Source organism: Phyllopteryx taeniolatus, chromosome 14, assembly GCF_024500385.1.
Source record: "Phyllopteryx taeniolatus isolate TA_2022b chromosome 14, UOR_Ptae_1.2, whole genome shotgun sequence".
Taxonomy (NCBI): Eukaryota; Metazoa; Chordata; class Actinopteri; order Syngnathiformes; family Syngnathidae; genus Phyllopteryx; species Phyllopteryx taeniolatus.
Window position 1 is genome coordinate 19,953,335 of NC_084515.1, and position 25,871 is coordinate 19,979,205.

The 25,871-nt window shown below is 47.3% G+C and overlaps 2 protein-coding genes across 8 annotated transcripts; one reads left to right on the forward strand and one right to left on the reverse strand.

Annotated features, from left to right (window-relative positions):
* Positions 1-284: 284 nt before the first annotated feature.
* Positions 285-14,834, reverse strand: slc39a6 (solute carrier family 39 member 6). Of its 6 annotated transcripts, none has more exons than XM_061798590.1 (12): positions 12,253-14,834; positions 9,493-9,670; positions 8,829-9,228; positions 7,243-7,375; positions 6,592-6,666; positions 6,317-6,486; positions 5,581-5,745; positions 5,411-5,495; positions 4,903-5,259; positions 4,084-4,164; positions 3,780-3,970; positions 285-1,595 (listed from the first exon to the last, which is right to left on the reverse strand). In XM_061798590.1, exons 2-12 carry the CDS (start codon positions 9,666-9,668, stop codon positions 1,443-1,445), a joined length of 1,986 nt encoding a protein of 661 aa, XP_061654574.1. In that variant the 5' UTR covers positions 9,669-9,670; positions 12,253-14,834; the 3' UTR covers positions 285-1,442. The 6 variants fall into 6 exon arrangements, with proteins under 6 accessions (XP_061654574.1, XP_061654572.1, XP_061654577.1 ...); XM_061798588.1 differs by lacking the exon at positions 12,253-14,834 and adding an exon at positions 10,866-11,029; XM_061798593.1 differs by lacking the exon at positions 12,253-14,834 and adding an exon at positions 10,557-10,836.
* Positions 14,639-25,821, forward strand: LOC133489471 (tomoregulin-1-like). 2 transcript variants are annotated; one of them, XM_061798595.1, is made up of 11 exons: positions 14,639-14,653; positions 14,832-15,028; positions 15,122-15,442; positions 17,814-17,923; positions 18,431-18,560; positions 18,669-18,698; positions 19,235-19,334; positions 19,702-19,850; positions 20,500-20,559; positions 20,646-20,769; positions 22,181-22,346. In XM_061798595.1, exons 3-11 carry the CDS (start codon positions 15,130-15,132, stop codon positions 22,344-22,346), a joined length of 1,182 nt encoding a protein of 393 aa, XP_061654579.1. In that variant the 5' UTR covers positions 14,639-14,653; positions 14,832-15,028; positions 15,122-15,129. The 2 variants fall into 2 exon arrangements, with proteins under 2 accessions (XP_061654579.1, XP_061654578.1); XM_061798594.1 differs by lacking the exon at positions 14,639-14,653 and adding an exon at positions 22,452-25,821 and having other exon boundaries at positions 14,880-15,028; positions 22,181-22,342.
* Positions 25,822-25,871: the final 50 nt, after the last annotated feature.

Below are 25,871 nucleotides of genomic sequence, written 5' to 3' on the forward strand. Positions count from 1 at the left end.
AACAAGCATTTCTTAAAGAGGAATACAAAATCTTTTTATCAAATGATTTTTTTCAGTTTCAAGGTAAATACAACGGAACTGCATTGAAAAAATATATGCAGTACCGCATTTTTAAAAACAAATCTGCTGTACGCGCAAGGTCCATAATCTCCACCGCACGTCGACGTGGACGAAAGATTCTGATGTTGATCGACCTGGCTAAGAACAACGCACGCCAGCTTTGCAACCTCAAAACTTGAACGTTCTCAAACGGCAAATCGGGGAAAACCAAACACGAGGCGAGGCGGGTGGCGACGATGTTTATTTGTGGAATGTCAGCTTGCACACAAACGGAGGACTTCAAACAATTTCCACTTTGGAGTTTTTGCTCCAGAACCTTTTGACCAAGTTGTTGATACTTTTCTTCCACTCTGTACAACTGACACATAAATAAATGTTTGACCTAAACAGAGGAAAACAACATTTGTTCTGTTCATTTTAGCAGGAAATCCAACAAAAGTTGACATTTTTCTTCACTTTTTACAAACTCCGCCGTCAAATCCCTTCCGAGTATTGACCAAGTTCAACATTTGAACAGTTTTTTTTTTTTTTTATATGTTGATGTCACAGTTTTACTTGAGTTCTGATTTCAAATGAAGTTTGTTGTGGGGGGAAAAATAATTTGCAGTGGTGCCTTAAGATGAGAGTTTAATTTGAGCACACTCACAACTCAAATCATCTTTCTTCATTCATTCAGTTTCCATACCACTTCTCCTCACGCAGGTCGCGGGCGTGCCGGAGCCTATCCCGGCTATCTCCGGGCGAGAGGCGGGGCACACCCTGAACTGGTCGCCTGCCAATCGCAGGACACATACAAACAAACAACCAGTCGCACTCACATTCACACCTACGGGCAATTTAGAGTTGTCAATTAACCTAGCGTGCATGTTTTTGGGATGCGCCCGGAGAAAAGGCACGGGGAGAACATGCAAACTCCAAACAGGCGGGGCCGGGGGATTGAACCCGCAACCTCACAACCGGGAGGCAGACGTGCTAACCGGTCGTCCACTCTGCCGCATCAGCTTTCCCCACTGAAATGAATTTGAAACGTTGCTCATCTGTTGCACAATTTCACAGTCAAAACGGCCCTTTGAGAGAAAGCACAACTACAAAAATGAGTCACACACACCAGCTATAAAAAATGAAAATAAATTAAAAGTAAAAAAAAAAAATAATTTCAAGTGTCACCTATTGACCTATTATATAACCTTTTGTAAGAAGTGGGCCGCTTCCGACACTCCAATCCCATTTTGAGATGGTGAAGACGACGAGAGTCGTCAGCGGCCGGCGATCCGCCCACCCTTGTGAGAGGTTCTAGAGTTGACCCATTACGGAGGTGAACTAAAACAAAAAAAAGAAAAGGGGAAAAAAAAGAAGACAAAAAGCGTGGCGGCCGCCCGGTGTCAGAAGCGGAAGTCCAGCCGTACGGTGTGCTCGAGGACGGCGATGAGGAGCATGACGCCGAAGCCCAGCAGGATGCCGGCGTTCTGCAGCAGGAAGTAGCCGCAGTGGCTGAAGCCGTGCTCGCCCGCGTCGTTGTGCAACATCTCCGGGACCTGACCGAGGACACGACGTCACCGACAAAGGGCCGCAAAAGCAAAAGCAAAAGCAAAGCAAACCCAAACTTTACATTCCCAATTTCTAATTTCCAATGTTTTGAGCTTTTTACTTGCAGAAAAACAAAATGCTCTCTCACACACACACACACACACACATATATATATATATAAACTTTAAATTAAAAAAATATGGCACACATTCGGTAAGTCAGCAGCTGCTAGTGACACACACACACACTCACTACTTCTTCTTCTTCTTTTTTTCCATGAGAGCCCATCTCCTGCATCCTCCTCTCCAACACCAACTGCCCTCATGTCTTCCCTCACGACATCCATCAACCTTCTCTTTGGTCTTCCTCTCGCTCTCTTGCCTGGCAGCTCCATCCTCATCATCCTTCTACCAATATACTCACTATTTCTCCTCTGGACGTGTTCAAACCATCCAAGTCTGCTCTCTAATTTTGTCTCCAAAACATCGAACCTCGGCCGTCCCTCCGATGAGCTCGTTTCTAATTTGATCCAACCTGGTCACTCCGAGAGCGAACCTCAACATCTTCATTCCTCTGCTTTCCAGTGCATGCCTCCATCTTTCTAACTGTTCCTCCAGCTGCTCCCTGCAGATCACAATGTCATCTGCAAACATCACGGTCCACGGGGATTCCAGTCTAACCTCATCTGTCAGCCTATCCATCACCACTGCAAACAGGAAGGGGCTCAGGGCTGATCCCTGATGCAGTCCCACCTCCACCTATCCTTAATCACCCTAACCTGCTGCACATCCTTCCCATCTCTATCCCTCTGTCTGGCCAGCCTGTATAGATCATGTTCTCCTTCCTTAGTGTCCAACCTGGCATACACGTCCTCATATGCCTCTTGTTTGGCCTTTGCCACCTCTACCTTTGCCCTGTGTCGCATCTCAATGTTTTCCTTTCGCCTCTCCTCGGTCCTCTCAGTGTCCCACTTCTTCTTAGCTAACCTTTTTCCTTGTAAGATTTCCTGTACTGTGAGGTTCCACCACCAAGTCTCCTTCTCTCCTTTCCTGCCAGAAGATACACCAAGTACTCTCCTGCCTGTCTCACTGATCACCTTGGCTGCAGCGGTCCAGTCTTCTGGAAGCTCCTCCCGTCCACCGAGAGCCTGTCTCACCTCTTCCCGAAAAGCTGCACAACACCCGTCCTGTCTCAGCTTCCACCACATGGTTCTCTGCTCTGCCTTTGTCTTCTCCCCACCACCAGAGTCATCTTCCACACCACCATCCTATGCTGTCTAGCCACACTCTCCCCTACCAAAACCTTACAGTCGGTAACCTCCTTCAGATGACATCGTCTGCACAAGATGTAATCCACCTGCGTGCTTCTACCTCCGCTCTTGTAGGTCACCTTATGTTCCCGCCTCTTCTGGAAAAAAGTGTTCACTCCAGCCATTTGCATCCTTTTTGCAAACTCTACCACCATCTGTCCCTCCAAGTTTTTTTTCCTGGATGCCGTACTTACCCATCACTTCTTCATCACCCCTATTACCTTCACCAACATGTCCATTACAATCTGCACCAATCCCGACTCTCTCTCTGTCTGGGATGCTCGGAACTACTTCGTCTAGCTCCTTCCAGAATTTCTCTTTCACCTCTCGGTCACACCCTACCTGTGGGGCATAGCCACTAATCACATTATTTCAAGTTTCAGCCTCATCACTCGATCTGACACTCTTTGCACCTCCAAGACATTCTTAGCCAACTCTTCTTTTAAAATAACCCCGACTCCATTTCTCTTCCCATCTACTCCATGGTCAAATAATTGAAAGCCTGCCCCTAAACTTCTCGGCTTACTGCCTTTCCACCTGGTCTCTTGGACACACAATATAGCAACCTTTCTCCTAATCATCATGTCAACCAACCCCTGAGATTTTCCTGTCATATTCCCAACATTCAGTTCTAGGCTCTGTGCTTTCCTCTTCTCTTTCTGCCGAAAAACTCTCTTTACACACACACACACAAACAAAAACAAAAAAAAACCTATCTGCAGAAGTCAGCAGCTGCTAGTGACAGACACGCATGCACACACACTTTAAATAATAGAAAAGTACAGCGCACATGTTCTGCAGGTCAGCGGCTGCAAGTGACACACGCACGCACGTACACGCATACACACAGGAGCCGACGGCGGTCGAGCGGCGTCTACTCACCATGTCGACGAGCGCCATGTACATGAAGAGGCCGGCGGTGAGGGCGAAGATCCACATGCAGATGTTGTCGGCGTAGTGGCCGATCAGGATGCCCGTCACCATGCCCAGGTAGGCTGTGGTGGCCGACAGCATGTTGTACAGGATGGCCTGGCGCACCGTCATGCCCGCCTTCAGCAGCACTGCAAAGTCGCCTGTTGCACACGCAGTCGACACGCGTCACGTGGATGGACGCCGCCGCCGCGCCCCCGGGGTCCTACTTGCGCTCTTTTAGTTGTGAGGCGCCCCCCCGTGACGGGGCACTTACCCAACTCGTGAGGAAGCTCGTGACAGAAGACGGCCACCGACGTGCTCAGGCCGCTCGACAAACTCTCGCTGAACGCCGCACCTGTAAATCAAACAAATAATCCATCAACCCAAATTTGAAAAATTCAACAAGAGGATTCCAAAGGTCAATTCCTAAATTAGCGCTAACGTTGTCTTTCAATGTTAGACTCTTAAGTTAGCTTCAGACATGAGCTCAAATGTTAGCTTTCAACATGAGATTACAAAGTTAGCTTCTTAACTTAATGCTAACGTTGCCTTCCAACTTTTGAATCTTAAGTTAGCTTCCAACGTTAGCTGTAACATCACAGCTAAGGAAGACCAACACAAGCTTCAGACGTTAGCTTCCTTACTTCGCGATAATGTTCCCTTCCAATGTTAGCCTTCACTTTAGCGTCCTAAGTTTGCTTTCGGCATTACCTTCAATGTTAGCTTCTGAAGTTTGCTACCAACGTTACCGCTAACATTACAGATAAGAAAGACCAACGTTCGCTTCAGACGCTAGGGCCGCAGTTAGCTTCCAACAGTTGATTCCAAAGTTAGCTCCATCGTTAGTTTCCAATGCTGCCTCCAACGTTAGCGCTAGCGTTGGCTTCCAATGTAAAAGGGTCTCGAGTTCTCGTCCAAAGTGACCTTCAATGTTCGCTTCTGAAGTTACCTTCCAACATTACAGCTGAGAAAGACCAACATTAACTTCAGGCGTTAGCGCCAATGTTCGCTTCCGATGTTCTATTCCAAAGTTGAACAAAATAACTCCACTGTGGGCTTCGGGAGGGAAGGAACGGGCCGGCCGGCGGCTCACCGATGGCCAGGCCGTCGCTGAAGTTGTGCAGGCCGTCCCCCATGATGACCATCCAGGCGAGCGTGGCCACGCCGGCCTGCTGGAAGTGGTGCTGCGGGTACGAGTGGGTGTGGCTGTGCGGGTGGTGGTTCTGGGAGTGGTGGTGGTGGAGGATGTGGTGGTAGTCGTGGTGGTGGTGGTGCAGGCTGTCCGCCTGGCCCACCGTGTCGTGGAAGTGCGAGTGGCATTTGTTCTCGCACTCCTCCGCCGTGTAGCCCTGATCCGCCGTCGACGTCTTCAGCATCACCTGCTCCTCCTCCGCCACGCCGTCCTCGTCCGGGCGCTCGGCAAACACGCCGCCGCCGTTGGTTTCCACGTCTGCGGCGGGAGAAAAACAGAAATCAAGACTACTTGCTGTACGCGTGCAAGTTTGGGCCGGTCAATTTATTGATCGGATCAATGAGTTTGAGTTTATTTGTGAGGACGATCACGGTGGTTGATCCCGCCCGGTATGGTCGCGTGCACTCGCCTTCGCTCGCCTTCAGGACGTCTTCCATAAGGGCCAGGGGCTTTTTGGGGTCCGCGTTGTTCTTCTGCTCCCTCTTCCTCTGCGTCTGCACACAACAAACGATACATCAGTCCCTTCCACGTCGTTTCACACACAGACGTCACCATGACGATAGTAAACGTCCGTCTCACCTTTTTCTTGTCCTTGTACATTTTTCCCAGCGTCAGGAAGTGCTCGATGAGAAACATCAAGTAGACGCCGCCCAGAGCCGTCAAACCCTTCCACACACCGTCCAGGTCGTGCGCGTCGTGCGCGTCGTGCGCATCGTGCTCAGAATGCTGGTGTCCTCTCTGAGACTGAGCAAGAAGCAAACCGATTAGGAATCACTCCCGATCCACTATATGGTGAGTTGTTTTCTAGTGCTGTTGGTATGTGTAGTGGGTTATCCCCTTCAATTTATGTTTGCATGACCATAGACGTGTAATTCTGTTTTGCAGTCGAAATGAAATGATCCCAAACTTCGGACCCTCTTTCCTCCTGGCTCACACTAATGAATCAGTCAGCAGTAAAGATCGGGTGGAAAAATGATCACTGCAAAATCCCGTGATAAAGCCAAAAAAATCAGCAATACAAATGTAGTTGTGTACCATTTCAAAACCCGCACTACAGTGACACTGCGAAAAGTGAACCGCAATACGGCGAGGGGCAAGTGCATAGGGATTTCTAGTGGACTTTTTAGGTCCACTATATAAATATAGCTGTTCCTTGATTGGATTGCCTTATCTGTTGTACCTTGTGTGCGGGACCCCCTCCCAAACGAATATGTCGCATCTCAAGGGATTTATCCCACGTAAATAAATCCATTTTCAACAACAACGATGCCATCAAAACCGAGCCCACGACGAACAGGACGGCGAGCGCGCTCACGTGAGGGATGAGGTGCAGGAAGGCGTCGCCGCTGAGCGTGCCCACGGCCAGCGCCACCAGGAAGCTGAGCAGGAACTTGAAGAAGACTCTGTCCATGAGCGGGATGAGCACCACGCCGAGGAGCGAGAGGAGGCTGATGACCGTGATGGACAGGAAGCCGCCCAGCCACGCTGACGTGGGCGCCAGGGCACACGTGCGCCAGTTGCCAGTAAGTCTCAAGTCTTAAAGAACCTTCCACTTTCAAGCCACTTTCATGTTACTAGAAGTCAAGTCACCTGCCGTGATGTTTTTGTTGCTCTCGCTGTGGTCAGGCTCGCTGTGGTTGTCATGGTGACCGTGGTTATGATGGTCTGCACGGGAGATAAAACGTTATTAATAATAGTATATATATATATATATATATATATATATATATATATATAATGCCATGAAAAAGTATTGGCCACCTTTTCAAATTCTTCCATTTGTGCGCAGTTTCCCCACTTTACTTGTGGCTAATCACAACAATTTGTTCATTTTCACTGTTCACACCCAAACCTGATTACCTGCAGACCTGTTCAATCAAGAAATCACTCAAACAGAATCTTTCCCCTGACAAAATATATTATTAGGAGTGTCAGCTAGCACTAAAGTTTAGCGGTAACGTTACAAAGATAAAGAGCCCTTGCGATATCCATATTTGAAAAATGGGACCCTATCACTGACCACAAAACGGAATAAAATGGCTAATAAAGTAGTAATAGATATTTTTAGTTGTGAAGCACGGGGGAATTTATTTCAAAATTCGATCATAACGTTAGAAGATGATATGAAAGTGTTTGAGGTATATTTATGTATACATAAACTATTAGTATATACAAACAATTACAAACAAGTAGCAAGTGGTCTTTTTCCGGCATCCAATGTGGTGAAAAAGTCACCGTCACCTCGGTGCAGGATGCAGGCGCCGGCGTCGATCTGGTGCAGGAGTGCCGGGCAAAGGTAGGCGAAGTCGTCCAGCGTTACGCCGCCGTCCTGCGTCATTCCGTGGGACGCGAGAATGCTGGACGCGTTCTCACACTGACGACCCAATGACGCAAAACAACCACAATTAAAAATTGTTTTTTTTTTTTTTTTTTTTTAAGTCAGAATGCTACAATAACATATGCATATACCATAGAAAAAAGTTGCGATCTTTACAAGAACAAATTTGGGACAAGGACTGCATTTTCTACAAAAATGTTTTCAGAGTGAACGTAAGACTATTCCTGTGATAAAAGGACTTTTGGCCAAAAACAAAGAATTCATAATCCAAGCACGTCTGATTTATATGACGACACCCGACAGTCATATCAGAGCTTTTAATTGGCCCAAAGCTAAGGTAGGGAGGAGTCACTTATTCACTGTATTATGTAGAGCTGCAACTAACGATTATTTTAATCAATCCATTATTTTTTTCCATTAATCGATGAGTCAAATACATTTCTGCATTGAAATGAATCAAAATCCCCAAAATGAATTAACCCGTTCCAGTGCCACAAAAACATCACAACTGTTTTGTTACGCCTTTTTAAATAAAGACGAATTACAACTCGTGTTGTATAACATACTGAAAGAAACTGATTTTATAAAGTGTCCTTACTGTACATACTGTCGTATTTGTGTGTTGCATGTGTCCCTTTAAGTGGCGTGGCCTACCGAGTCACATCGAGAGCCGGTTAGTCTGCGTGTGAGCGTCTGGGCGCGAGTTGTGGCCTACAGCAGCTCCTTGCGAGTGTTGTCCTTTTGTTTGTCCCGTTCAATTAGCAGCCGACAGTGCATCGGCGACCTTAGCAACACTCGAGAGCATTAGAGTGTCTTCATTTTTTCCCATTTTTGCCCCACTTCACTCAATCGTCGGCGCATCGGAAGCTCGCTTGTAGCTATAATTTCCACCGCAGTGACAGCTCGAAACTAGAAAAACCCGGAAGTTGGGGTACTCGTAAGTCAAGGCACCACAGAATGTACTTAAAAAAAATTTAAATTAAAAATAACTCGCCATCGCCATTGGAGGTGCAACAACTAATCAATGATCAAATTAAGTAACTATTTTGATAATCCATTCATCATTTAGAGAACTTGATTACCGAAAAATTGTCTGATTTCAGCCTGTCGGTCCGTTTTCTGTCGTCCTCCATGAAAGCAGACTGATTATCTTTGTGATTTTTCAAAATAATACATTTGCAAACATCAGCCTTGACTCGGGAAAACATTTTCTGACTGATGTTGCGGACCAAACATCGAACGGAATCATAATCGATTTATGTTCGTGCATTTTCTGCACTGTCAATTTGAAACCATGTCCTGTTTTGAATAAATGGATGGAAACATAAAATGTTTCTTTAATCCGATTCATCGGTTAATCGGAAAAATAATCGACAGATAAATCAATTGACAAAGTCATCGTAAATTGCAGCCCTAATGTTCTTTTTAAAAATGATGAGACAAATTATTGCAAATCAATTAGTGGCTAACCAAATTGTTGGAGACGCACCTCAACATGCTGATTGCTGGAGTCCTCGTTGTGATCGCGGCCACGGTGATCATGGTCGTCACGGTGATCGTGGTGATCATGGTCGTCATGGTGATCGTGGTCATGGTGATCATGGTCGTCATGGTGATCGTGGTCGGAGTGATCGCGGTCGTCGTGCCCCTCGCGCGTGCGGTTTCCCACCGTGTGAGTCTGACTGTCGCTGACAAATCTGGCGCGGTCGAGCGGCGCATCGGCGGCCGTGCGGCTGCCGTCGTCCACGCCGCGCCCCGAGGGCTGGTGCGATTCTCCGTCTCCGTGACGATGTCGGTGCTGCACCGTCACGCTCCGGATGCGGTCCAAGCCCACGCTCTGCAGGAGGCGCTTCAGGCCCGCCAGGGAGACGCTCCCGTTCTCGCCGTACCTGAAACGAGGCGGACGAGCCGTCATCACGCGGAGGCGACCGGTGTGGATTTAGCACAGCGGGGAAAGAATTTCCGGCCCTCTCACGTACATTGAATCAATCGTACGTTTGAAACATGGCCCGCAGCTTACATTATTCTTTTTTAAATGTACAAAACGTTTCTTGAAAATTTCTGACATCACCAAGCTTGTTGACATCCAGTTGGGCGTCAAGGGTTGCGCTTAGCATGTTGCTACATGCGCGACCTCGTGCCGCGGCGCCCACCTGTCGAAGAGCGCCTCCAGGTGTCTCTTCTGGTTGCGCTCGGCCCGGTGCGCGTCCACCACGGCCGAGCTCCGCGGCGCGCGCTCGGCGCAGTCGGACCCCAGCGAGACGTCTCCGGCCGCCGTCACGAGGATCGTCAGGGCCAGGACGGCCCGGCTCGCCTCCGCCCACAACATCTCTGCCGGCCGCACAAAAAGGAGCGGGTACCGTTACCGTAACCGACACATTCAGGGAAAAAAATAGGTTCTATGTTGTGGTTTCAGATGAGTGGCGAGTTAGAGAAGGTGAAGTAACTGATGGAGGGGTCAAGGTGGCAAGGAGACGTGGAAATAGGGATCAAGGAGGCTAGGAAACCAGGAAAGTAGGTGACAAGGAGCCAAGTAGATCAATAGGCTAGGAGACAAGCAAATGAACAATAATCTTCAAAATTATCGGATTACAGTTCAATTGCTGATCGGGAGATGCAAAACGGCACACTGAAGGCTGTAATGTAACAATCGGTTTTAGAATTAAGTCGCTTCAAGTGCCCAAAGTTGTGATATTAAACATACTGCCTTGTGAGACGTGAACACATTTCAAATTGAAGCTTTCTCTGGTCGTCAAAATTCGGATTGTGGCCAGGACAGCAAATATTGTCCGAAATCAGGATAATCCTTGTATTCTGGAATTATGGATTGAAAAAGAAAAATGTAATCAGATGACATCATACCTGCGGAATTGGATCAGGTCATGGGAACTGAATGACAACAGGGAAAGGGAGGTAATAGTCGCGACTGCTACTTTTAGAATGACGCCGAATTTAAGAACGGCGTTGAATCAACTCACTTCCAGTCCATAAGGTTGCGACGTTCAACAACATGCTACAGAACACGCTAACCATCTTTTAAATAGGCGCCATTTCTACGTGGAGTCTGGTGACGTAATTGCTCAGCGAACTCGTCGGCTCGTCCTTTGAAGACGGCCGTCCGTCCGTCCGTCCGTCCATCTTCCGTAGCGCGCATCAAGTTAGAGACAGTTGGCTTGTTTGTTTTTTTAGCATGTGTGTGTGTGTGTGTGATGCTAACTCGATGAGCTAGCTACGTTAGCGCGGTGCTAGCGTCCACTTCCGTCACAGCCGGCTGCCCGTGGAGGCTCCCCGGCCTCGGCGCGGTTCCGAGCGTGGAAAGGCGGCTGCGTTGACGTCAAAGTGCGCCCGGCCCGATGGGCACGGCACATAAACAAGAGCACGTTGCTTTTGTGCGCTCGGCACCAGCTCGCCAGCTCGGTGCCGTGTGCACAAAAACCTTCAACCCGGAAGCCCGACGGCCGCCATCAGGATGTCCGCGGCCACACCGCAATTTCACGTCGAGCGCCGCGCGGAAAGCTGATGTTACCTTCTTCTCCGTCTCCTCCCGGTGCCGCTCGGTCTAAAAGGGATTCTAGAAAACGACTGAGTTGGTTCAGTGGTGCCTTCAAGGACTGCGGGAAATAAAAGCCAGAGAAGTTTAAGACGGTGTGGAGAGCAAAAGGGGCGGGGCAGAGCACAAAGGCTCGTGTTGTGATTGGCTGCCAGTGATGTCAAAGACTTGAGAGGCGTCTTTGAGTCGGAGGGTCAATCAGAAGCTTTGAACTTCACAGCTTAAAAACTAAAACAAACATTTCACTTCCAGTGTTTTTCCAAAACGTCACGTCTTGCCCAAGGTCAGCTGGGAGATGTTTTTTCATTTGGTTCTTTTGAAATCTCTGCCGTCTGTACAAATGCGACCGCGTGGCCGAGCACCGCGGCCCCGATATTATTCATCGCTGCCGTCGGACTCGCTACAGACAATAACGAGCTGAGTTAGCCGTCCGTGCGATGTCGGAACTACAACTTATTTCTAAATGTCGAAACGAGAGAGCTAATAATCGACCTGAGGAAAACAAAATCTGTACATGTAACGAGATTACAACATTGTTGTAACTGTAATCCATTCCATTAGTGGGAGTTACAGTTGCTTTTGGAAATGTCCACGATTCCAATTTGATGAACACTTCACCTGTCAATCAAATGTGCCGGCTCGCGTGTCGTCAGCAAGTTTTGGACGGAGCCAACGCCGGTCCACGAGCCCACCAGCGACTAGTACCTACTAGCCTAGCCGCTAGTAGCGGGCCACTTGGCGACTCGCCGCGCGCGCGTCGGTCACCGCAACAGAGACGCTCGCCCAAATAGCACAAAACACAAGACGCCTTTTTCAGCTCGTAGGCAGAACTTGACGGCTAACATCAGATAACATCTCAACAGACAGATAACATCTCGACATCTTAGCAAAGATGTCCCTTAATAATTAAACACTTGAACTGTTCAACGGTTTTTCGCATCCGGATGAGGCGAGGTCACCTCGGCAAAATGGTTGCAGCTTGGAAGCGCGTACCTCGGGTCAACAGTGTGACTGCTTTTGCGCAACCTTTTTCTCATACCTGTCATACGTAAAGCATCAACATTTATTTCCTAATAGGAATTCAAGTCGCTAGTCACCAGGAAAAGTGGCTCAATATCGCAAAATACATTTTTCATTTATTTCTAATGTTTTCTTTTGATCTGTGTACAGCACTTTGCTTCCAACTTTCTAAATAAAGTCGAGTAACTATCGCGATCCCATTGCTCAGCTTTCCGCTCTGACTGTGCTAAACTAGCGTCGCTGCGTTTACGGTCAGGCTGTTAAGTGTAAACTGTGCACATCAGCGGGGACCTGCTTTCACTATGGCGGTCATGAAAAAAATGGTCGAAAGCAATAACCACACCTGACGACGGCGACGGTCCCAGCTGGAGTTTTCACACCGCATCTCGGCCGGAGAGAAGATTTTGACGAGTCAGCTGAACTTGAAGGACAAATGCAACAAATGTCAATAAAAACAGATGGACTCGACTCACGACATACACTAAGTGTTTCAACATGTCAAATACTGGACGGCACATGCATCATGTACTTTACACAAACATTGAAACCTTTCAAATACATTGCGTACGTTTCAAAACCATATTTCAAATATCGTACTGTGTGTACTTTTCATAAACCTCGGAACAGCACAAATAGAATATGGAGATCTGAATGCCAGCGTTGTCGGCCTTTCCGTACGTGACAACTGAGTCACCGATTTTGTGAAAGAAAAATACTGAAAATAGTATCCTGGCTAGCTTGTGCATAGTTTCGTGACAGAAGAGTCCAAAAGAAAGTATATATATACGAAACAAACTCAAGTAATAATAATAATAATCACTATACAGCACATACAAAACAAAAATGCCATGGGTGTCAGGTGCATTTCAATTTAAAGCCCAAAAGTTTTAGAAAATAGTTTTTTCAGCCTTTTTGTTACTAGATTCCTTTGTCATGATAATGTAGGGAACAGTATCAGTGCGAACGTGTTTAAAAGGGTTCTGATTGCCATATTTGCAATTGTGAATATATTTTCCCGCCTTATTATTCAATTATATCTTCTTTATATTATATCATCATCTTAACATGCTTTCTAAAAATACATTTTTTCAGTTTAAAGGGAAAGTCCAACTAAGGTGCTGCTGTCCTCCTTCAACCTGGAAGTGTTTTTGTCTTTTTGTCGCAGCTGAGTTTCTTCTTGAGGGCTACTCAACCAAAATAAAGATCACGTCTTTTTTCACTTTTGTTCCACGTGCACAAGGCTGGCATTGAAGTTCTTTGTGGCCCCATATGGTGTGCGAATATAGAAAAGTGCTTCTGTGTCAGACTGCGCAAGTTCGCGCTATCGGGGCGCTTTTCCATCCGGTATGTTCTGATTATGTGACAGAGAAGGTCGGAATCGAAAAACAAAACCGTTTGTAAGAAAGTTGATGAAACAAATGGTTCATAATTGATAAGAGTTCAATTATAAAGAATATAATAGCATGAGAATGAATGATTTTCTTCCAATGAACAATTTTGCACAGCCTTTTTCCGACCTATTTATATTGGCTTGATATGCCCGTGACACAAATTTACTTCCCGGATCACTCGGCGCAATACATCCCATCACCAACAGACGCTCGGCCTCGGTCGTCACGGTTACGTCAGTAAACGCCGGCAGGCTTTGGAAGTTGACCTTCCGCCAGCGGGACTCTTCAGGAGAAACGTTGTAAAAACAAGCGGCGGCTACGGAGGGCGCGGACATCTTGTGGGAATGTTCCCGGAATGTCACGTCAAGTCGGTTCAACAGCAAGCGGGAGCAAATCAAAAGCTTGAAAAGGAAGAAAGAGTCTCCTAAGTGGATTGTAAGGCAATCCTCTTTTATTTGCAGCGCGTCCGCCGTCGGACGACCGGACGCCGCGGGGCTTCTCGTCCCGATTATCCTGATTATCCGAAAAGCCGTTTTGCCCATCAGCCAATAACGCCGACTCTTCTTCTTCTGCAGCCCTACCGAAAACCGGGCCCAATTTGAGCTTCTTCCCTCCCTCGCGATCAAAGTTATCGGATGTCGAAAAAGGATATTATTTCTAGACACCGCCGCCAGGCCGCCGAGAGCAATTTATGTAAATGAGATGAACGAGCTACTATCGGCAGGTTTGCCAGATGAACAAGTTGGTTTCCGGGGCGACCGGTCGCTTATCTGGGGGGGAACTCGGACCCCCCGTTCGCACCCCCCGCGGGAGGGCCGGATTATCCCTCCGCGGCCGCAGACGGCGGGCCCGATTAGGGCCGGGTAGCTGGCGGACTCGGCGGCTCTGTGTGGTGGACACGAAGGCGGGGAAGCAGTTTAGGAGTCTCCAAAAAGTGTTTACAAAAACCCAAAACGCAAACAAGGACCACGGAAACACCTAAATGCCAACTTAGAAAGGTCCCCGAAGGCGCAAAGAAACACTCCGCGGCGGAATACATGAGAACGCGAGGCGTACGTTGACGCGACCTCGACGAGCAGACGCGGACCCGTAGAAAGCGGGTGACGCCGTGCGAGCTGAGTGTCCGCACGACGCTGAGGAAAATCGAACGAGCGAGAACAGGTGACGCAAGAAAACATGAGACAAAAGGAAATATAGCAACGCAATTCGAAAACGGGACCGTGGGACAAGCAGGAGCCAACCCAAAGCAAAAAACATCTTACAAGCACGTGACAAGCGTTATCATTGCGTGTGATCAGCATGTTGAAACCGAATGAGGCGGCACGGGGAAACCACGTGACGAACATTTGGCAGGTATATATATTATAACGCGTGTTCTAACCATGCGGCAAGTCTCTTGTGACCAGGCGACAAGCAGTTGACAAGTATGTTATAACCTCGGTATAACATGTAATAAGCGGGTTGTAATTGGCCCGCGGCCCCCGGACACATGGCGTGGCAAATAATCGGAGATTTGCTTTCAATCTTCCAGATGAAGATTAGCCGCCAAGAACAAAAGCTCAGCGCAAAATCTCCAGCCGAGACCAGCGAAACTCCCGAATAACCTCTGAGCGCGAATCGACTGATTGGAGCGGGGACACATATGGCCAAACGAGCGTTGGCGTAGACATGCTAACATGCTAACATGCTAACTCCACGCAGGAAGATTGGAACCCGAACCCCAGCAGTGTGAGACACTCTTGATCACCGCTAGGGCACCGCGCCGCCGCGTTCAGTGCGAAGTAAGCTTATTTCTCCTCTTTGTGCCTCCTGCTCCAGCAGTTCTGCGCATGCGCTGTATCCTTCCGGAAGTAGGAGGTGCCTCCCGCAGGAAGACGCGCACGCACGCACGCACGCACGCCGAGGAGAAGGACGCGCGCGCAGGGAGGCCAGGATGTTGGACTGCTCCTAAACGTCCTCTCCTCCTCCATTTTCCCTCTTCCTCCTCTTCCTCCTCTTCCTCCTCCATGATGGCGTCGGGCGCGGCGATGCTCGGCCGCCTCGTGCGCGCGTGCACCTTGTCTCTGCTGCTGCTCGGCGTGCCCGCGGCGCGCGCGTCCTACCAGCCTCAGGGCGGAGAGTGCAACGGGAAAACGTGCGCAGGTAAGATGACGACGAGGCGTTCAATTGTCGAGCGGAACTGATGAGGATGACGATGAGGAGGATGAAGGTTTTGATTTCGGCTACCGGTGACGCGCGTCCGCGTGCGTGCAACCTGCAGCCTCCCGTGACGCGTGCACGCGCTCGGTGCGATTGAAACCACTACAATTAATTGGGATTAGGATGAATATCATGTGGAAACAACAACCTCATACTACATCAAATATGAAACATTTTCATTCATGAATTACTTTTCGGGGAAGAGAAAAGCAAACCCAAGGCCCGGGGGCCAGATGCGGCCCGGCGCGTCATTTCATGTGGCCCGCGGCAGCGAATCACGCGCGTCGACGTTATGTTCGTCCACACCACAATTCTAATCGTCTTCACTTGTAATAACGTCCGGCGGGACAAGTGGTTGGCGCGTGTGGCTCGCGGTTCTGAGGGACGGGGTTCAAATCCCGGCTCCCGCTTTCCTTTGTGGAGTTTGCGTGTTCGAGACCAACAAATTGCCCAATTACAAGTTAACCTCTTGGAAATGTGGTCTAACATGGTGAGAGCGTCTGCCTCGCAGTTCTGAGGACCGGGGTTCGATCCCCGGCCCCGCCTGTGTGGAGTTTGCATGTTCTCCCCGTGCCTGCGTGGCTTTTCTCCGGGCACTCCGCTTTCCTCCCGCATCCCAAAAACATGCATGCTAGGTTAATTGACAACTCTAAATTGCCCGTAGGTGTGAATGGGAGTGCGACTGGTTGTTTGTTTGTATGTGCCCTGCGATTGGCTGGCAACCAGTTGAGGGCGTACCCCGCCTCCTGCCTGGTGATAGCCGGGATGGGCTCCAGCACGCCCGCGGCCCGCGTGAGGAGGAGCGCGACAGAAAATGGATGGATGGATGATTCAAACCATCATTAGATCATTATTTTGCGCTTCATATGACAAACCAGATAATATAATAAAGTGATAACAAAGCATGATGAAATGCAAATATATGATACATTTTGTTGTTGCAGTATTTGGAAAACCGCCATTGCGTACCATGTTCACCTAATGACAAATGTGCACAATTGCAACGATATCACTTGATATGATAACCCAGATACCGGGAGTGAATATTTCATTAAAAAAAAGTCCAAAATGATCAAGATCAAACAGTTCAAAAGCAAATGTTCGTTTATGTGTTCAAAAGTGTCACGATGACTCAAACCTTTTGGAAATCTCTGGCAGACTCATAGATTGCATGGATTGCACCACAAGGTGGCGCTTCGAGGTCATATTTGGGAAAATATGTCACGCTGGAGACGACGGCAGAATGACACATGACCAAAGGCAGCCAATCGCAAGCGTCGGCTTTACGAGGAGGAAGTGAGAGTTTTTGCGACTACTTTTAAATGAAACAAAAATGTTAATCACGGAAATGTGCAAAAAGCAACTGAAATTTCCTGCCATCTTTTCTCTTCCAATCAGAATCCAAATGTAAAGTCGAATCGGTGTTGCAGCAGAGCACAAAGAGGACAAGGTAAACAATAGAAACAGTGAGGATACGAGACGATTCAAAAACAACAACACAACCATGAAAACACCGCGCACATACACAATGTCACTCACTAATGTTTGGTCCAGAGCGCATGCCAAAAGTTCAAAAGTAATCGAAGGGATTCAAATGACATACAATTTGGCATGATGTAATCTCATTACATGTTACATCTCCCAAATGCGGTGCTAGCTCGCCGCCGTTAATGGCTACGGGCGCCATTCGCCGACTTTTCCGAGGCAGTTTGATGAATTGGCGAGAATTCATGTGCACGTTTCCCCGGGCTTTTCGCATGAATTTGCCAGTGAGGGTGGGCAGCGTGCCTCCAACCGGCCGCTCGGCTGCTACCGGCCGCCGCGGGCCCTCCCTGGCCCTCGCGGTCCGGCCGCTGAAGAGACTCGCTCGGCCGGAGGTCAGGAGGTTTTCTCAAAGGTTTATCGGCAGGTGTCGGGGGAGCTGGGCTTGGCGTCGTTTCTTGAGGAAGTGCCGCCTTTGACCAGCTTTCCGCACCTGATGGGAGGTGTCGGTGGAATAGGTGAGGTCTGCTGACACGTGGACTCCGAGGAACACGAAGCTTTCCACTCTCTCTGGCTCCTCTCCATCGATAAAGAGGGCGGTGTGCTCACTTCTTTTGGATTTCCTGAAGTCCGCCATCATCTGAGATTCCGGTCCGCCTCCCTGTAGTCTGATTCGTCGGTGTCCCCCATCAGTCCCAAGAGGGCGGCGGCGTCAGCAAACGTGACGACGGTGTTGTCGGAGGGGGCCGAGGACACATCCCTGAGGGACACCACAGCGGGAAATGAAGGAAATGCTAATGCGACATCCCGGTTTGCGTTTGTGGTTTTGCAGGCGTGCTGGAGAAGAAGAGCGACCTCCGGGTGTGCGACCCATCCACGTGCCGCTTCGGAGGCGTGTGCAGAGACGACCAATCGCAACTCAAGTGCGTTTGTCAGTTCCAGGTGCGTGCCAGACTGCCTCAATGCAGCCGTCCATCCGTCGGCCGATGATTGACAGCTGGGGAGGGGGCGGGGCTACTCTTCGCATCCACCATAGGTCAGGGGTCAGCAACCTTTTTGAAAGTGAGAGCGACTTCTCCCAAAGAATTCGGGGAACCTTGTTTCTTCACTTTCTTTCCTCATTTTTTCAGGTATTAAAAGCGACATTAGTTTGGACAACAAGAGCTCAGAAGAGTTGAATTGAATAATCATCACCATAATTGAAATACTGCTAAATTCATGAATTATTTGAATTCCGTTTTCATTGATTTCCCTCACGAAGTAATTCGTTCATTGTTTTATTGTAACTGAAATATTACAAAAATAATTGTACATTTCACTGAACAAAATGATTGATAAATATGATTGAAAAAGGCAAATGAATGATTACGTTACTATCAGAATCCACTTTGATTCGATGGCGCTGACCTTTGTGTTGTTGTCGTCGTCGTTGTGTTTGGCGGCGGGCAGTGCCACAAGAACTACGTGCCGGTGTGCGGCTCCAACGGGGACACGTACCAGAACGAGTGCTACCGGCGCCAAGCGTCCTGCAAGCAGCAGCGGGTCATCGCCAGGGTGGCGCACGGACCTTGTTCTGACGGTCGGCGCTCCGGCTTCTCTCTTGCGCAATCTCGTGGCAATCTTTGATCGATTGCGTGCGCGACGCTTGCGCAAATGATCTTGACAACTTTGTTCAACTTCTTCACAGATCCCGGCTCGGGTTCAGGACAGCCGGACGGTGAGTTCTTCTTATTATTCCAGTTCTTCTTCTTCGAGTTGTTCCAGATCTACTTCTTATTCTTCTTTTCTTTTATTTCATTTCAAATGTGTAATCATCATCATCATCAGCATCATCAAACCCTTACAAAAGTGTAATATAGTAACTTTGGAAAATGGAAACTGTATTGCCCTATCGGTTCCCTCATTATCAATATATAAGAATATTCTTGTAGTTGTCGTCCTACTTGTACTTCTCAGATGTATATCTAGTTTTCTAGTTCTACTTCTTTGTGGCTGTTGTAGTTTTATTTCTTCTATTTCCAGTTCTTCTAATTCTGCATCGTCTATTTCTAGTTTTTATAGTTCTGCTTCTTCAGGTTCTTCTTCCATTTCCTCTAGTTCTCCTTCTTCTGTTTGTAGTTGTTCTACTTGTTGTACTTTAGTTGTAGTTCCTCCAGTTGCGGTCCATCTGGTTCTTCTGTCCTCGCCCTCATTCTTCTTCTCGCTCTTCGTTATGTTTTTGAGCGTTTTTTTCCCCCCTCATTCTTCTCCCAGATGAAGAAGAAGGTTCTGCTTCTGATGTGATCAAGAAGTTGGGCAAGTGCAGCACCTGCAAATACGGAGCAGAATGTGACGAGGACGCAGAAGACGTATGGTGAGGGCGTAAGACCCGGACAAAGACCGGCAAAGTTCACGAGACCTGACAAAGACAGCGAGACCAAACAAATCCTGAAAACAAATAAATAAATCACCAGACTCGACAAAGACCGTGAGACTTGAGAAGACTGTGAAAGCCGGACTTCCGGTCGGGACACCGCCGTGATAAGTAGGCTCCCGACAGAACTGGAGTCGTTCCGGAAATACTCCCGTACAAACTGGGGGGGAAAATCCTGACAAAAAGACCGAGTGACGTGAACGTGTAAGAAAACCGTTCGACCTGACAAAGACGGCGAGACCCCGTGAGCCCCCCAGCAAGCGGCATCTCCACCGGAGTGCGCCCACGCGTCCTCTTGTGTCTCCAGGTGCATCTGCAACATCGACTGCAGCGGCCACAACGAGAACGCCGTGTGCGCCACGGACGGCAACTCGTACAACAGTCCGTGTTTGGTGCGAGAGGCGTCCTGCATGAAGCAGGAGCAGATCGACGTGGAGCACCTGGGCAGGTGTCGAGGTCGGAAAAGCGCCAAACTCACTTGCGACGACAAACGCAAGGCAAAATAGGAAATATTCCGTCTTACCGAGCAGTTTTGTCTCAACTATGTTGGACATGAAAATCTTCAGCTTAAAAGTTGACCTTAAAACAAGAACCACTGCGGTATCTTGACTCCGCCCCAAATGTTGTGAGATGAAATTTGACTTTTTTTTTTTTTTAATGGAGCCAATTAAGGTGGGCAAGGAGAGTTCCAGCCAAACGCACAAATACAAATTGAGAACACTCGCAAGGACCTGCTGTAGGCCACCACTCACACCCACATGCTCACACACAGACGAACCAAGCGATCTGATTCCAGCTCCGAGAATCTGCCAAATAATTGATGCGCCCTTATAATTCCAATTAATTAAAAAGAACAAAATGAAAATAAGATGGGGATAAGGTAAAAAAAAAAAAAAAACGACACACGAATAATCTGCGAATAGGTGAGTTTGTGAATGCTGAAGCGCAAATATCAAATATGCGTCGGTCTGCTGTATTTCTTGTCTAGTTTTTGTAAGCCCGGTTTTTGCAGTTTGGCCTCCGCTGCTCTCTGCTGCCCCATATGGCCGACGCCTGAACTGAAGTCCATTTTTGCTTTTTGTTTGTTTTTTTTGCTCGCCGCCAGCCGACAAAGACAAAATTGGCAGGAAGGACGACGGAAGCCCTTTCAAAGTCAACGTCCTCGGTAAGGCCAGGTGGAATGTCGCGGGCGCGGCGGCGACGTCGCTTCTCGCCATCACGTGTGCGTTGACGTCACGTTTGATCGGTCAGAAACCAAAGGACTGGAGCACGGAGACGGATTCTACGCCGGAACGCCCAACACATGCGGCGACTCGCACCCGGGATTTTGTCTGCATGGACGCTGTGAAGTCCACTACAACATGCCCACCTGCAGGTAACACCCGCAACTCATAGCACTGACTAATACTACCAACTCCTACAACATGCCCTGAAAAACGAGGCTTCAAGCTGTTTGTTGCCACTAAGTTGACTGGAAAAACAACAACAACAACAACAACAAAAGAATTACACGTTGTGTATTTAAAACAACCACGTCGCTTTGCTTCCATTTAGCTTCATGCTAAGAAACCATGCAAAAGGCCATAGACAAGCTAGTTTTGCGTTGTATATAACCCTTGAGGCCACAGGGGTCAAAGTCATGGCCCGAGGGCCAGATCCGGCCCGCCGCATCATTTCATGTGGCCCGCCAAAGCAAATCACATGCGTCGACTTCACGTCTCTTGCTAAAATACCAAAACTGCAGATTGAGACATTGCCAGCATTTGCAATTTTTTAAAAATAAATTGAAAAAAGTATTACTGAAAATGTGTCAAATATTTTTTACTGACTTCTGCTTTCAAAACTAGTTATCCGTTAATTTGTTGTAACTATGCAATAATATTTGAGGATCCTACATTTGTATGGGTTCATAGTGAGGATTTTTCAAGACCACTTGTTTTCGGACTAATACCAGTACAAGTATTCACTCCTAAGTACTCACCGATACAAATACGACTAGTACTTTTGATCTATCATATTTCAGTTCACACAATGACAGATAATTGTGAACAAAGATCTTTCTTTCTGACCCACATAATGATTCACTGATGTGTCAAAGGTCGCAGCGTAGAGCCAACTACTGTCGAGTAGGACCTTATGATGGAATATCGACAGCGTTCGCAAGTAGCCTCTACCTTGAAATGAGGCCGGTATCGGTACCCGCCCGTCCCTCGTTCAGTCATAACGGTAAACCTCCGAGGTAAACCGTACCTACGGTGTTGGACTCCCCTGCTTTAAGCAATGGCTATTTGAACACAAACGGTGAAACAACACATGCAGACGGATAACACAGCAAAACCTACAAACGTATATTCTTTATCCTCTGCGAACGACGACAAATATTACTGCTGAGGATGCATTGTGACGTCTCTTCTGTCTCTATGTATATCTGTATGTCGGTACTATACTGCCCCCTACTGTGCACTGGCCATTTATGAGTTCTGTTGGAACGTGGAGTTCGTAAAGCTTATCCCCGTGTATACAGTATTGGCCTCAATGTATTCCACAATGCGTCCTTATTGTTTTACGATATGACGATTTTTAGTGGACTTTTTCGGGACTAACTAGAGTGCGTTCGCAATCGTTCACTCATTCCAGACTCCTCAAGCACTACAAAAGGAATTTCGAGTGGACTTTTTGGGGCTCTATCAAGGTCCACTATATGAAAATCGCCATATCGTGATTATGGAGTACGGAATGATGTGTAATTTGTGACTTATGTAACGTGTGCGTGCGTGCGTGCGTAGGTGCGAGTCGGGCTACAAAGGCGTCCGCTGCGACGAGCTTCAGGACTTCAACGTGCTCTACGTGGTCCCCAGTGGCCAGAAGCTGCATTACGTCCTGATCGCCTCCGTCATCGGCGCCGTGCAGATCGCCGTCATCGTCGCCGTCGTCATGTGCATCACCAGGTAAACGGCGCGAAGCGCACACACACGACAACCTTCATTGTTACGCTTCTTCAGAAACGCCGCGTGTTTCTCTTTGTGTGTGTGTGTACTTGTGTGTGTGTCTCTTCAGGAAATGCCCAAAGAACAACCGCGGTCGTCGACAAAAACACAACGTGGGACATTTTTCTGCAGACACTAACTCTCGGATGGTATAGCCTCCTCGTCCTTTTTCTTCTTCTTCTTGCTTTTTTTCTTCTTTTTTTCTCGGAAACGCGTCAAAGGAGAAGAAGAAGACGAGTGTCTGTTGCCTTATTTCTTCTTTTTTGCTGTGCGGACGCGCTCGGCGTTTTTGCGGCACGTTGGCGGGCTCCTGCGCTCGCATTTTGGAGCTGCGGGGAACGAGGACGACCAAATGAAAGACTCTCAATCCTGATATGATGTTTTTTAATTCTTATCATAATGATGATGACTAATTTCTGATTGTCGTAACGTCAAAGTATTTGTCGTGCGGTTCTTCTGTTGGACTCGAGTTGGCATGGCAACCGCTGTAAAATGTTTCGTGTGTTGCGCAAACACGTCAACGTCAGCTTTAATTTCAATTTGATTCGATTTGTTACACCCGTTTACGTTCCTCTTGTCTGATTGGAATTTATTTTGAAGGCTGTTACAGGAAGTGTCAGCCATCTTCTTTTCTTGGAATGTTTCGAGCAGGCGTTCTCAAACGTTTTGGGTCGACGGAAGAAATATTCCTCCCGTAATCTACCAATTAAACCTAATGAGCGCACGTAGCCCGAAATGTCATTGCAATGAAAAAGTTTCCTATTTTCCAGAAAACAAGTGGGTCGGTCCGAAAATGAAGTTTTTAGGGGGAACAAAGGTGATATTTGCGAGAACAAAGCCGCACAGTGGCGCCTTGAGAAACTTGGCAACATTCGGCTACTATCAATTCACATTGGTTTCCTTGCAGTGGAAGGCAAATATCAATTGGGGGCGCTATTGCACTGTGAAGATGGTATGCCACTAGAAAAAGGAAGGACAAAACATTAGGTATAGTCGTATTTTGTGCTCACGTTTTCTGCGTTTGCAGGTTTTGTGGAGAGCAACTTTTCTTAGTGTGTTTTTATACACTACAGTTGTGTTGAGTGCAAATGTTCTTACGTTAAATGTCCCGTATTTTGGCTAGTTGGACCTGCATAGAGTGACTCTCTCACAACGGACGTAGTATAAAAGTGTCAATTTCATTTGTGTCCAGAAAAGGCCCCTCTGACAGCTGCTTCTGTTTGAGCCACTTTTGTATCCGCTTAGTCCATATTTGGCGAAGACCGCCCCCTTGTCTTCTGATTGGTCGCCTGCGTGGAGAAGACCCACACGCGTTTGTTATGTCGACAGCTCTGGCTCGGCAGCGGAGAGGTAGGCGGAGCTCGTCGCTAGTGACGTAGATAAGCATGAGAAATTCCAATGAGCTGATTTCAGGCCTCTCAGCACAGGAATGGAATGGAAATCAGGAATGCAGGTACCGTTTGAATTCATTTCATTCATTTGCTGAGGCACCACAGAGACAATATTACATCGCAAATACTAGAAAAAGTTGGTCAAATACTGTATGTCCACTTAAAACAAGTTTTTGGGGTTCTGTAACGGATTAATTGCATTTTCGTCGTATTTTATTAACAGCTGAATTCAAAAACACAACTTTATTCTCCTAATATTCTACCCTTTACTCTGAAAAAGAGGCTTTTAGAACTATATTTTTTAAAAAGTTGGGGAGGTCAGATTTATGTACGTGACAATACGTCACAATCATAGCAGAGCTTTTGATTGGCCGAAGCTTCAGTAGGGAGGACTACTGGTTTTATTATTTTGGGTTTATTTAAATACAGCACTAAAATTAAATATGAAATATTCTCAAGACCCTTGGGGGTCCGGGGATCGCAGTTTGAGAACCGCTGGTTTAGATGACGCTATGAGATCTTTTTTTTTTTTTTTTTTTTTTCCTGGTGGATTTTTTTCAAGGAAAGCAAAATACTTCCAAGCACTCATCTTAAAAGTATTTAAATGTTTTTTTCTTTTATCTTGTTTTTTGAACGGTGAAAACTTTACAAAAGGTGAAATGTGGGACATTTTGTCGCAAAGAAAGCAAAGTGAATGTGGCGACGGCGAGGACGTCAGTGAAGCAGCTAAGCTAAGCAGGCTAATGTGCTAGCCCAAGTTGCTAAGCTGGCTAACAACAAACAACATTCGGGGTCATTACTAAAACAAAAACATTTGGGATTGTGCGCTACGCGTAAGTCACAATATGTTACTACGCTACACTACGTATGTTACATTATGTACGTTATGTTACATAACGTACGTTACCTACATTATGTTAAGTATGTTACGTTGTATATGTTACGCACGTTACATTACGCATGTTACGTATGTTAGATCGCATACATTACGTTATGCACATTATGTTACGTACGTTAACAAAAACGTGAAGCTAGAGGTTACTGCTAGCTGGGTATAAAAACACATTTTCACTTGCTTTATTTTGGGTAGCGTGGTCAAGCTAACAAGGCTAACCAACCGCAAACACAAAGAAACACGTCCACACACACACAAACAGACAGACACACATGCACACGTACACGCAGAACCAGATAGACAGACACACAGGCGCGCGCACACACACGCACACACACAGACAGATGTACACATTCAGAAAGTACAGAAACACACACACATAGACACGTGCACATACAGAAACAAAACACACATGTGCAGACACACAAAAACACACATGCATGTTGACACCCAGAGGCATGTGCGTACATACAAAAACAGACACACAAAAAAACACAAATGCACACAGAAACACACGTATGTTGACACACACACGTGCACACGTGCAGACTGATACAGACATGCACAGAAACACACATAGATGTGCGCACATACAGAAAAACACAAGCACAGACTAACACACAAACAGACACACACGTGTGTGCAGTTACAGACAGACATACACAAACTTTTGAGTCCTCCATTTTACTCTCAGGTCGTTAGCGCTTAGCAAGCTAGCTACCTTTTTTTTTTTTTTTTTTTTTGACCAGACAAATGTTTTCAAGTTGCTTTTTTAGCGACGTCATCGAGAGCCAAAGTGACAATCGTCATCAAACATTTGTCGGTTATTAAATTATTTGCGGTTGGAAAAGAAACAGTGGTCGTCGTCATGTTGTGTCGTGTTTGTTAGCTTAGCATGTAGCGTAGCAGCGGTAAGGGGGCGGGGTCCAGACAGACGTGATGAGTCGGCAAACTTTTTGCCAAGTTGATTTTTTGGGGGATTGACACCAGCAAAAAAAAAAAAAAACAAAAAAAAACAAACAAACGTCCTAAAAGCGGCCCCCTCCTTCCCTGAACGTTTGTCTTGTCGTGATTGGTCGTCTTAACGTGACCTCAATGTGTTGTCGTGCATGAAAACTTTCAATAAAAACTCACGTTCACTTTTTCAACAAAAATCTTGTCTTCTTTTGCTGTCCTTTAAACTCACACGCGTGCATCAAGTTCA